Below are 13,125 nucleotides of genomic sequence, written 5' to 3' on the forward strand. Positions count from 1 at the left end.
CATCAGCATTTTCAGAGGCAGAACGCACCCATGAAGGGAGATTGGAGGAATCGATTTCTAACATTAATGCCACAATGTCTCAGGTATTTGCACTGATGTCTGCCACCCATACCCGAAACATTTGGCAGCTAAATTCTGCCCCAATGAGTTTGCAGAGCAAATCGTGAAATAAAAAAAATAAATCAGGGCAGATTCTAGATAGACTGGTTCTAAAAGTGGCAGTATTATTTTAAAAGCCGAATTATTTTAATAACATATTTTATCAAGGGATCTGTCAGTCCTCTCAGATCTGACCTACATACATGACTCTGGTACCACATTATGCAGTTGCCTCTTTAAACCCTCAGTACATCTTCAGATGGGTTATAAGTAAGCCTTTACAATGTCAGCCAAAACCTGGAGTAAATTCTTTAAAAACTCTCAGCAGTATCTAGTGTTGCTAACTGATGTTTTGTGGTTCATATTTGTGTTCATGGAGCGGAGCTATCTGAGGTATCGTCCAGTCAACAAAATTTAAAGCAATGCTTCTGTTTTTTTCCAGTTGTGTTAAAGCTCTGTACAGAGTTCTTGGGTGTTTTTGACTTCCCATCCTAACTGTGGGGAGGCGATGGCCTGGTGGTATTATCACTGGACTACTAATCCAGAAACTCAGCTAATTCCTAGTTCTGGGGACTCAAGTTCAATTCCCTCCACAATAGATGGTGGAATTTGAATTCAATAAGAAATATCTGGAATTAAGAATGCACTGATGACCATGAAACCATTATCGATTGTTGGAAAAACACATATGGTTCACTAATGTCCTACAGGGAAGGAAATCTGACAACCTTACCTGGTCTGGCCTACATGTGCCTCCAGAGCCACAGAATGTGATTGACTCTCAGCTGCCCTTGGGCAATTACAGATGGGCAATAAATGCTGGCCAGCCAATAATGCCTATGTCCCACCAAAGAGTAAAAACAAACTTCCAAGAACCAATGTAATAAAGGTCTGCGAAAGAAGTGGATAAATCCAAAACATGTGAAGAAGTAAACAGACACAATCTGCCTCTGTGCTAAAACTGTCTTTGGCAATACCCATTTCAAGACAGCAAAGGTTCTTGTTAAGGCTTAAACTTGATGGGGCTAATCTTCCTGTTCCGCGTGCCACGGGAATCGGACCAGGCCAGGGGCGATCCATGGAAAGGTTCACTGACCTCGGGTGGGATTCTCAGGTTTCGGGGCGAGGGCGGCCGGAAAGTCCTGCCTGATGTGCCTACTTGGGGATCAGAATCTGGAGACTGAGAGACTATCCACCAGCTATACGCTCATTTAAATTTTGCCCGAAATTCAGCCAAAAGTAAGTAAGGACGCACATATCCTGGCTAACCTGGAACAAAACAAATGATTCATCTCAGCCTAGATGGCACCATCATTTCTACTTGAAGAATCACTGATTGAACTAGTGCCACTATAACTAAGGGATAAGTGAGAGGAACTAAGGAAAGCTGGTTCTGAAATCTCAAAGCTGAATTGTTGTAGTTAATTGCACTGTTACAATTTTAATTTGGATTGGTATTTTGTCAAAATAACAATTTCCCTTTGAGGCCCTTAGTTTAATTTCATGATTTCTGTGGAGATTTTTATTTTTATAGCATGTGCTGCAGAATGGGTTTCAAGTGGGATCTTTTTGCTGGAAGAATCATAGAATACCTACAGTGCAGAAGGAGGCCATTCAGCCCATAGAGCCTGTACTGACAACAATCCCACCCAGCCCTATCCACGTAACTCCACATATTTACCCTACTAATCCCCCTGACATTCCCCTAATGCTATGGAGCAATTTACCATGGCCAATCACCCTAACCCGCACATTTTCACACTGCAGGAGGAAACCGGAGCACATGGAGGTAACCCAGGTAGACACGGGGAGGTCATGCAAACTCCACGCAGGTAGTGGCTCGAGCCGGAAACCGAACACGGGTGCTGCGAGGCAGCAGTGTTAACCACCATGCTGCCCAAAAGAAGAAAAGGAACAGCAAAATAAAGGGATTGTACAACTGAGGCAGCATTGCAAGGCCCAGATTCCCCATCAGCCACCACAGCGCACAGGCATATACAAACCTTATTTGAACATTTATATCAAATTATGCATAAGGGAAAGGTAGCTCCCTCCAAAAATGCTAGCGTGTTCGGCAACATCATACAGAGATCTCCAAAGTTCAAGACAGAAATGACGTGTGCCTGCACCGACATCTCAGCTGTTGGCTCATGCCACAGGAGAATCTGGTGACTTCAGTGAGATCAGCTGTTTTCTTCCTCTCCTTTCTGGCATCAGGCAAGTCATTAATGTCCTGCTTACCTCGCCAACTCAATCAACACTATGACACAAATATAAGGCACAGTAAGTGAGCCATTCATTTTCATCGGACTTGCTGGGTTTCCACTTTGGAGCTAATGGCTGCACCAGGGTAGCCAGGTGATTCCCTATTTGTTTTCTCAACCCATGCCATGAACATCCTGCACGTTACAGAAGGTGCCTTGCCATCTTGTTCTGTGGGGCATAGACAAAGATTTCTTCAGCTGCCGCTCACTACAGTTGCCACAAGAGGGCACTGGACTCTGCCATACACCTGGCCATCTGTTACATGGTTCCACACAGGCTGAGTTAGCAATGCCTTTGTATGAGGTTGTGGCTCTGACAGTGTTCTTCTTTTCCTGCAGGAACCCTGAAACCATTGTCCAAACGTTTCTCAGCCAAGAATTAACATTTCCCTGGCCTCTGCTCAGGAACATTCACAGGCACTTCCAGCTCCTCTAAGTGATGTACAGCACCTTCAATGCACTCCCCACCAGAAATCTCTCCATGCCTTCCACCCAGCCCACCCCCCTACCCCACTCCCCCAAAACCATAGTGATTTTTCTTTTGAGTTGGTGAGTGTCAGAGTGGGTGAACCATGGTGTGAGTGAATTTACTGGCTGTCATAGTTGTTGAAGATCATAGAACATAGAACATAGAACACTACAGCACAAACAGGCCCTTCGGCCCACGAGTTGCGCCGATCACATCAACACCTACCAATCTATAGACCTATCTATAACCCCCAATCCCATAAAACCCCATATACCCATCCAGAAGTCTTTTAAAAGACCCCAGCGAGTTCGCCTCTACCACCACTGACGGCAGCCGATTCCATTCACTCACCACCCTCTGAGTGAAAAACTTACCCCTAACATCACTTCTGTACTTTCCTCCCCGCACCTTAAATCTGTGTCCTCTCGTAGTGACCATTTCAACCCGGGGAAATAGCCTCTGAGAATCCACCCTATCTATTCCTCTCAACATTTTATAAACTTCTATCAGGTCGCCTCTCAACCTTCGTCTCTCCAGGGAAAAGAGACCCAGCTCCCTCAACCTAACTTCATAAGGCATGCCTCCCAGTCCAGGCAACATCCTTGTAAATCTCCTCTGTACCCTTTCAATAGCTTCTACGTCTTTCCTATAGTGAGGCGACCAGAACTGCGCACAGTACTCCAAATGAGGCCTGACAAGGGTCTTATAAAGTTGCAGCATTACCTCCCGACTCCTAAACTCAATCCCTCGATTAATGAAGGCCAGTACACCATACGCCTTCTTGACCATCTCTTCCACCTGCGAGGCCGATTTAAGAGTCCTGTGGACCCGGACCCCAAGATCCTTCTGCTCTTCAACACTACTAAGACTCCTGCCCTTGATAGTGTACTCGTTCATCCCGTTGGTTCTGCAAAAATGGACGACTACGCATTTATCCGCATTGAAGTCCATCTGCCACTTCTCCGCCCAGTCCTGCATCCTATTTATGTCCTGCTGCAACTTTTGACATCCTTCCAGACCATCCACAACACCACCGACCTTCGTGTCATCAGCGAACTTACTTACCCATCCCTCCACTTCCTCATCCAGGTCATTTATGAAAATGACAAACAGCAAGGGTCCTAGAACAGATCCCTGGGGCACTCCACTGGTGACTGACCTCCATTCAGAAAAAGACCCATCCACAACCACTCTCTGCCTTCTGCAGGCAAGCTAGTTCTGGATCCACAAGGCCAAAGGCCCTTGGATCCCATGCCCTCTCACCCTCTCATAGAATCGTAGAATCCCTACAGTGCAGAAGGAGGCCATTTGGCCCATTGAGCCTGCACCGACCACAATCCCACACAGGCCCTATCCTCATAACCCCACACATTTACCCTGCTAACCCCCTGACACGGAGGGGCAATTTAGCATGGCCAGTCAACCTAACCCGCACATCTTTGGACTGTTGGAGGAAACTGGAGCACCCAGAGGAAACCCACGCAGATACAGGGAGAATGTGCAAACTCTACACAGACAGTCACCCGAGGCTGGAATTGAGCCTGGGTTGCTGGCGCTGTGAGGCAGCAGTGCTAACAACTGTGCCACCGGGCCGCCCATTTCTATCTCTGAATTGAGGGCATGGGAAAGGAGGGTTTTTCCAACTTCCAAATCCTGTAGGGAAATGCAGTGAGTCTGCAAGTCACTATTTTCTTACTGTTCTGATCTGTTCCAAAACATGAGTGGAAATTCTTGTTGATTGATGAATATTGGTACTTGTTTTGCATGAACCAAGTTTTGGTGCAGCATCTCTCAACTCTCCTTCTATAATCTCAGTTAAATTTATCTTAGTGGGCCTGATTTTACCAATGCGTTACGCCCTTTTTTGGGGAGGTGGAGAGTCAGATGTACCTTAGGTGGTGGTGGGGGAGGCGGGGGGGGGGGGGGGGGGGGGGGGGGTGCAGGGCATTGGTGAGAGCGGCCAGAGCATTCTCTGGTGGGGAAGGTGGGGAGGGGATCCGCTGCCACTCTGTGGGCGATCGGTGGGAAAGGAAGTGGGGCAGGGGGTCGCAATCGCTCTGGGTAGTGAGGGGGGAATGGATAAGGGGGACAGTTATGTTGTGGGAGTGGGGCAATGTCTACGGGGGCCATCACTCCCGGGCTGCTATTTGCGGCCTGGGAGCAATGTGGCAGGGGAGTGTACTTAAATTTTTTTTAACTGCTCATGCGCAGCTGAAGGCTCCGACTGGAGCAGCAGAGTTTCGGTTGCGATAAGCCCAGCCCACAGCTTGATTCAGATTCACCACTTCTTTTTTTCTGGCTGAGTGAGTATGGGGGCACTTGAGAACAGGTTTCCAAGTTGGATCTGAATCACGCTCAGATTCAGCACTTAGAATCAAAATGGTAAAACAGGGCCCAGTGTGTCCATTGTCTCCTTCTGCCAGGTTAATGGACAAGTATCTGTCACTCTTCCTCCTGTAGCCATCCCCCAAAATTCCACGTAATTCGACATGAGTGTGAAATGTTTGTAACATCCAATCCCAAACAAGTTTATTTCACGACTATTTAACCACTCATATCACTTTGCTAATGTTTTCCAGATGAAAAACAATGGGGGTGGTCTTGAGCCCACTCCTAGCTTCCGCGGGAATGCCAACGAGGGCTCAAGGTCTGGAATTTGTGAATCTCGGCATCACGATTTCGGATCTTTCCCACCCCTTGCCAGTGACATCATTAGGTTCATACCCATTACATTAATTTAAATAGATTTCAACATAATTAATCCCCGCCCCACTCCCCCACCCTACCCTTCGTGCTCCGGTTTCCTCCCACAATCTGAATGACGTGCTGGTTAGGTGCATTGGCCAAGGCCGTGCTAAATTCTCCCTCAGTGTACCTGAATAAACGCCAGAGTGTGACGACTGGGGGATTTTCACAGTAACTTCATTGCAGCATTAATGTAAGTCTACTTGTCACACTAATAAATAAACTTTAAAAAAACTTTTGAAGTTAAGGTATTGACGTGCGCTATATATTGACGCTGCGCTGACACGATGTCATGTCAGCACAGTTTACAACCAGTTCACGCAGACATGATCCTGTCATGCGGGTCCTCCTGGGGCTGTAAAGGTAAGTGTAACCCCTGGGGCAGAGGACATAGCCAGGTAATGGTGTGGCACAGGTTGATACTGCCAGGTTCGCACATTGCCACTCTGGCAGTGCCAAACTGTGCCACAGGGGAGGCCTGAGTAGAAGCCTTATTGGCAGAGGTGGGGGAAGTCCATTTAGATTTGGGCACAGATCAGCTAGATAGTCAATATATTTTTTCAAAGGTAGGGGAGTCTAAAACTAGAGGGCATAGATTTAAGGTGAGAGGGGAGAGATACAAGAGAATCCAAAGACGGCAAATTTTTCATGCAGAGGGTGGTGAGTGTTTGAAGCAAGCTGCCAGAGATAGTCGTAGAGGTGGGTACAATTTTGTCTTTTAAAAAGCATTTAGACAGTTACATGGGTAAGATGGATATAGAGTGATATGGGCCAAATGTGGGCAATTGGACTAGCTTAGGGGTTTATGAACAAGTTGGGCCGAAGAGTCTATTTCCACGCTGTGAACCTCGACGACTCCATGACTTTATGACTGTGGGCCAGGAGTGGACAGAGGGATTGGCGCTGCCAGCGATGGCCTTTCGGGGGAGGGGATGGGAGGGGGACGTGGATGCTGACCCTGACTGTAGTGGGGGAGAGAGCAATGATCGGGGTGGGGGTGGAGAAGGGCTGAGGATTGGGAAGAAGGAGGAGAGGGATGCTGACTCCAATCATGAGAATGGGGAAGTCAGAAGTTTGCCGCTCTTTTCTTTCTTGCACTTGATAGTTCAGAGCATTCCAGCTCTATAGCCAACACCTGTGGCCTCGGACCTGTTCACCCCACATCTGCACATGGGGAGAACGTGCAGACTCCGCATAGACAGTGACCCAAGCCAGGAATCAAACCTGGGTCCCTGGCACTGTGAAGCAGCAGTGTTGACCACTGTGCCACTATGCCAAATTCTTCAGAAGTCCTGTTCTCAAAATAAAGGGTGCTCAAAGATAGCTAACAACCTTAAAATTTGATCGTTTCGAAAGTCTATATAAAAGAGCTGGATTCAGTGGAGAGCTGCAGTTTGCTTAGCATAGGGCAAAATGATAAAAGGCTTTTATAAGTAACACACAAGTAATTACATTTCTTCCTTGTTGGGAAAAGTCATTATTGCCATCAGGGTTACTTTTCCAGAAAAATGAAGAAAGCATTTATTCACAATTTATACCCTCAATTGCTATTAATAAAAAAGAATCAGTGGGGAATTGCCTAAGGAGATTACTGATAACATTTCATTAACTTTTGCTTTTTGGCCCATTTATTCTCATTAATGTAGATAAATACAGATAAGCAATGAAATAGTGATATATATGTATGTATATATGATGGGAGTCATTTATTGGGGTACACCCCAATTGCAGACCAGGTTTCCTGCAAGGCCCCACTTGTGCCAATATAGCATAGCACAATACAGGACCACTACTCTGTCCAATACATATTATATATTCAATATATTTTTAAATTATCAAGGGCATTGTCACACATCAACTATCTATTTCCTATTTTCATTAAAAAAAACAATAAAATGAAGGACATGTACCTGGAAGAGAAAATTGGATTAATATTTGAGGTGTAACCCTTCATCAAAATACCACTGAAAGATTAATCTGCCTCCCTATTTAATGTGTACTCCCAGTATTTTGTGTCATTGATTGAAAATTTCCAGCACTTGTGCTTTATTACTTTCATCACCTTATACATCAGTAATTTTTTTTTAATCTTATTTGTGTACCCAGACTGTTTCTGGACTTGACAAATTATTAGATCTGGGTGGGGTGTTTGCATTGTAGGAACACTGGGCAAAGATTTGGCTGGATGATTTTTTTTTGCAGCACGTGCTGGGGAATAACGTCTACAGTGGCTCAATGAAGTTTCTGAGCTCTGCGTTGAATTTTGTCAGGGGGCAGTCTTCAATGATGGGAGTCATTGATTGGGGTGCACCCCAATTGCAGTCCAGATTTCCTGCAAGGCCCCACTTATGCCAATTTGCTGTATAAAGGCCATAATCAGTGCAGAAATGGTTTCAGAGTGCCCACTGTTGGTGTGGCAAGTTGAAGTCACATAATGATACCAAATATCATCCAATTAATCTGGTGTCAAGGGTATATTTACAATAGATCATAAGAAGAGTTGACAATCAATATTTTAATTGTGTCCTGCTAATTTTGCTTAATTTTGATAAACTATTTTAACCACTTTGTAATGCATCTCCTTCTATTATTATTTTCTATAACTGATTTTATTTTCAACTTCTTAGTTCTTATTCTATCTTTTCTCTCACCATACCTTACAAATAGAAATGTGTCTGATAAAGTGGGCATGTTGCAAGTGTTAAAAGAAGCAGCTTGAGTACCAGTTAATCGCTTACCTGGGCACAGGATGGTGCAGGAGGTTTTCTGAGTATTCTGACCATCACAGAATGATCCACCATTCTGAGGGCTGGGGCTGGTACAGGTGCGTGTCCTTTTCTGCACTCCTTTGCCACAGGTAACGCTACAGGACCACCACTCTGTCCATGCAGACCATCCACCATTTACTGTTCAGAAGGGGTAATTATGAATATTACAAATAACCACTTAAGTAATCAACTATTAGTATAATAACAAAAAGAGAAAATACTGGAAAATCTCAGCAGATCTGGTAACATCTGTAAGGCGAGAAAAGGGCTGAAATTTCGAGTCCAGACGATCCTTTGTCAAAGCTTTGACAAAAGGTCATCTGGACGTAAAATGTCAGCTCTTTTCTCTCCTTACAGATGCTGCTGAACCTGGTGAAATTTTCCAAGATTTTCTCTTCTGGTTTCACATTGCAGCATCTGCAGAAATTTCCTTTTATCAATATAATAAACTTGACATTATTCTATTACTTTGGATCATTACCTGCAAAATAATAGAATTGAGTGAAAACATGCAATTTTATTAATTTACAGAAAAAGGCTGTTGGTGTAGTGGTATTATCGCTAGACTATTACTCCAGAAACTCAGCTAATGTTCTGAGGACCTGGGTTCAAACTCCGCCACGGCAGATGGTGGAATTTGAATTCAATAACAAGAAGTATCTGAAATTAAGAATCTACCGATGACCATGAAACTGTTGTCGATTATCGGAAAAAATTCATCTGGTTCACTAATGTACTTTTAGGAAGGAAATCTGCCATCCTTATCCGGCCTGGTCTACATGTGACTCCAGTGACTCTCAACTGCCCTCCAAGGGCAACTGGGGATGGGAAATATATGCTGGACAGCCAGTGATACTCATGTCCCATGAATGAATGAAAAAAGATGTGATTTAATAATTACACTGGCACTTTTGCGAATTGTGACTGACAAAGTTCAATTAGTTTCACAGATGTACAGGAAAACAATAATCATTTTCATGCTTCAATAGGAAACAATTTTATTTCGAAGGATACAACAGCATTTATGACATAAGTCAGCAGTAATCCATCCACTATATATTAAACTAACTTTCTGAAATACCTGAAAGAAATTTAATTGTTAAATAAGTTCACCAGTCACATTCTATCCAACATACATTTTCTAAGTTTTGAAGACTTCACTCATTCTCATTATCTCATATCTACCACAGATAGGTATGACAAAGACCAAGGTTCATGGCGCAAAAAATAAACGATTAAAAATGCTGAGCGGCCTTTTATTTATATCACACCACATGTTGTACTTTGGACATCCAAAGTGCTTCTCACCTATTGAAATAGTGTTTGAAGTATTATCCTCATTATTATGTAATTATAATGTTATTGGCTAAGGCATCAAGTGAAGGTAAATGCTTCATACTTTTGTAGAATAATATGCAAAAATACACTTATTAAATTGTAGCTTTAGAGACAATTGAAAACAATCTTTTTAAAATCTACTACAAGATATTTCCTGTTATAGATGAGTTGAAACATTACTTATATTTTTCTATTTCAGTTGAATCTGGCATAGCATTTTGCTAGATCAATGTGCCAATTCTTACATTCTTATTAATAGCATTTTCAATGTTTTAAGACATTTTAAGCAAATATTGAAAATATGAAATTTTTTTTTAATGACCTTATTCTATAATTTACTCAACAGGTAGGCAGGAAAGAAAGTAGCATGATAACACTGTGCCTTTAAGTGTATCATGTTTCTTGTAAGGGGTATGTTTAGAATTCAGATCTGTTTTGCAAGGTGTTGATTTGTCTAGCAAATCCTCTAAATTGATAGCTGGGAACACAGGATAGGTACTCATTTCACACTTGTAGTGTTTGCTTTAAGCTAAGCTAATGCATTTGTGTTTACTTGGGTCTTCCTTGGGGGTTTCAGTGTAGGGTTTTAGTTAAGTTAATTGACAAAGACAGAGTCATATGCTTAATGAGAGGAGCCAAGCTTTCAGGAAGGATACATGGTTTCAGCTTCATTTAAAAAAAATACAAGCAGTTACTGCCTGTTTCTGAAACAAGAAACAGCTGTCACTATTTCTTTCTCCAGAGGTGTTCTGAAACCTTTATGACTGTTAACGTCAGAAAAATACAGGTAAACCTTATCATGTTTAAGTATTGTCCAATTATTAAAGGTAATTCATTTGTTATATTTAAACTGTGTTGTTAAATAAAATTTGTTGGTCACTAGGATCATGCCTGGAGTGAAAGATTATCACATTAGTGCCAAAATAGCAAATTGTTAAAGTCTAGACTGATTTCATAATATACCTTGGGGTTTTTGATCTGGTATCCTAACAGGAGGCAACAGAGTTGTGCCACTATTATTGTTGGGACTATTTTGATATTACTGGCACACTCTGCATATCTCAGTCATATCAAGGCAAGTACAAAATGAGCACCACCTGCTGAAACATTTGACGCTTTAGTTCATTAATATCATATTGACTGCTAAACAGCATTTGAAAAGCCGCTTTCAGAGAGTGAATTAACAGTTTCTCAAACACTCAGAGAAAAACATGTTCTATTTGTAAGTAGTAAAATACATTATTCCCCAAAGCATGAAGCAATAAAAAAAGAACTGTGAGGTAAATAAATACTGACACAGAAGGCCAAGGCGTTTATTTAGTGTTGAAAGGCTTAAATGGGAAGTATAAATGAGGCACACAAAAAATCTCATCATTCGCTGTTGCTTGATTACCAATCAAATGTGTGAATGTGAGATTATAAAAAAAGAATCAACATCATCCTTCTTTTGTTTATCTGTTCACTTTATCCATTTATGCATGCCATCAACATTTTTTAAAACATTTAATTTGCTAACCTATATTTCAAGATGTAACAAACTTGGTTAATAAAACTACCTTGGACACCAATAAGCCTCTTTCAGGTTTGTTGTCAGCTGAAACTGGATGGGTAGCCCTGAATCAGAAAGTCTAATCCCAAAGAGACCAAAATCCAGGCTGACACTCCTGGATGAGATGTTAAAGCGAGGGTCTGTCTGGCCTTATTGGTGGAAATCCCATAATACTATTTCAGTTCTCGTGGGAACTTGAAGTGCAGAAATTGTCTGGCACTTACTTACAGGACAACATGGATTACACTTTAGAAGTGGCTGTGAAACTCTATGGAATGTCCTGAGATCATGGAAAGTGCTTTATAAATGCAACTTGTTCTTCCTTTCTTGCAACAATCACTTCAAGTCAATGTTTATGAAGAATTTTAGGTGGAGAGGATATCTTTTCATGCAAAGTCAAGGAATTTGACATCTCAGACTGGGCAAATAGATAATTTGCTCCCCACCATCCTACACTGGGAGCAAAAACCACAAATCCTTAGTTTTCTGTAATTAATTTGTTCAAGGCCTCAATAATAACACCATCTGATTACTTTTTAAATGGAAGCCCATTCTGAAATGTGGATTCTCCTGCTGTGGACCAAGATGGAGCCAGTCTGTTAATTCAATTTTACTACCCTTTTGTTTCTTGATCAGCTTCACAGATCTGAATTTCTTGAAGCATATTCTTCTTAGTCTTCTATAATCGATTTGATGTAGTTGAACTGTTTTGTAAAATTGCAGTCACGTATGGTTGGAAATGACAATCTGTTTCAGTACCCGTTGATGTGGGAGCTTGTGGCAGGGTAACTGCTGATAGCAGGTTTCTTTTGCTGGTACATGTGGAATTGTATATAAAAATCTCACGAGGCAGAGGCAAAAGCGTTGTATTCCACAATGTAACTCGTCAATATTTTCGCAGCCTAGAAAAATTTATAATCCACTGCAATAGAGAGATTTTCTGATAAGGTATTCATGAAATCTTCCATATCCACAAGAAATAGCAAGTTTTTTTTGTCTAAGCCTGAAGCAATTTTAAATCTTTCACATCGGTTTATCTGCTTATCTTAGTCAAAACTGATCTGGTGGATTTATGTGGGAAAAGCCATTTTCCTTTCTGTTTCAAGCTTATTCCACAATTAGCAAGCTAAATTCTATCTGTTAATTCTTGCTTCCTGTCTAGTCCCAAGGCAAATCTATCTTTTCCAGTTATTTTGTAATGGTTCTTCTAGCAGTGGACAGCTGCCGCCAAAAGACATTCTCATCAAAGTGGACTCAGACACAAGGGGCACAACAAAAGCGGGATTTTATTTAGTATTCAAATTCTTCCTAGCCTTTCTTTATTGATAACTGTCAGAGACAATAATAGCTACTACCGAGGCTGTCATCGCAAAGGGAGATATTGAAGAGGTTTGGTAGTAATAGTCTGCTGGGATTTTTTTTCTTAGCTACTTAAGGAGGTAGAATGCCATCAAGGACTATATTGGGACTCTGAAGAAATAATTTCTCAAGACAGATTCAGCGGAGACGTTAGATGGGTACTTTTCATCTAACCCCATGGTGGACTATTGTTACCAATAATTCATGAGGTGGATTGTAAAGTTAAAGGTGGAAAAGTGGATATGAAAGTATGGGTTTGAAATGAGTGATCTTCAAAACAGCTGACTGTCGGTCCTGATGGTATTCAAACTGAGTGTGCTAAGAGGTTAGTGAGCCGTTGCTCACAGAGTTGATATCTCTCTGGAATCTAGGATTATCCCAATGGGGAGAGGTTCCTATGAAGCCATTTTATTTAAAGAACAAAGCAGAGGAATTTTAACTGCAAGAATAGGTGGGGTTGTTATGTATAGGGCAGTGGGGCAGGGAGGGAGAAGTGGGAACGTTCATATAGAACTGATCCTTTTTAAGTTGAAA

At 42.1% G+C, this 13,125-nt stretch overlaps 1 protein-coding gene across 1 annotated transcript in view; it reads right to left on the reverse strand.

Moving 5' to 3' along the window:
- The window catches only part of unc5a (unc-5 netrin receptor A), a 229,492-nt gene that overhangs the window by 137,637 nt on the left and 78,730 nt on the right, over positions 1–13,125 (reverse strand). Inside the window, exon 5 of the mRNA XM_080201104.1 lies at positions 8,316–8,483. Coding sequence (XP_080057230.1) covers positions 8,316–8,483 — 168 coding nt within the window. The remainder of the gene's footprint in view (positions 1–8,315; positions 8,484–13,125) is intronic.

The sequence above is a fragment of the Carcharhinus amblyrhynchos genome, chromosome 13 (genome assembly GCF_965287045.1).
Source record: "Carcharhinus amblyrhynchos chromosome 13, sCarAmb.v2.hapA, whole genome shotgun sequence".
Lineage (NCBI taxonomy): Eukaryota > Metazoa > Chordata > Chondrichthyes > Carcharhiniformes > Carcharhinidae > Carcharhinus > Carcharhinus amblyrhynchos.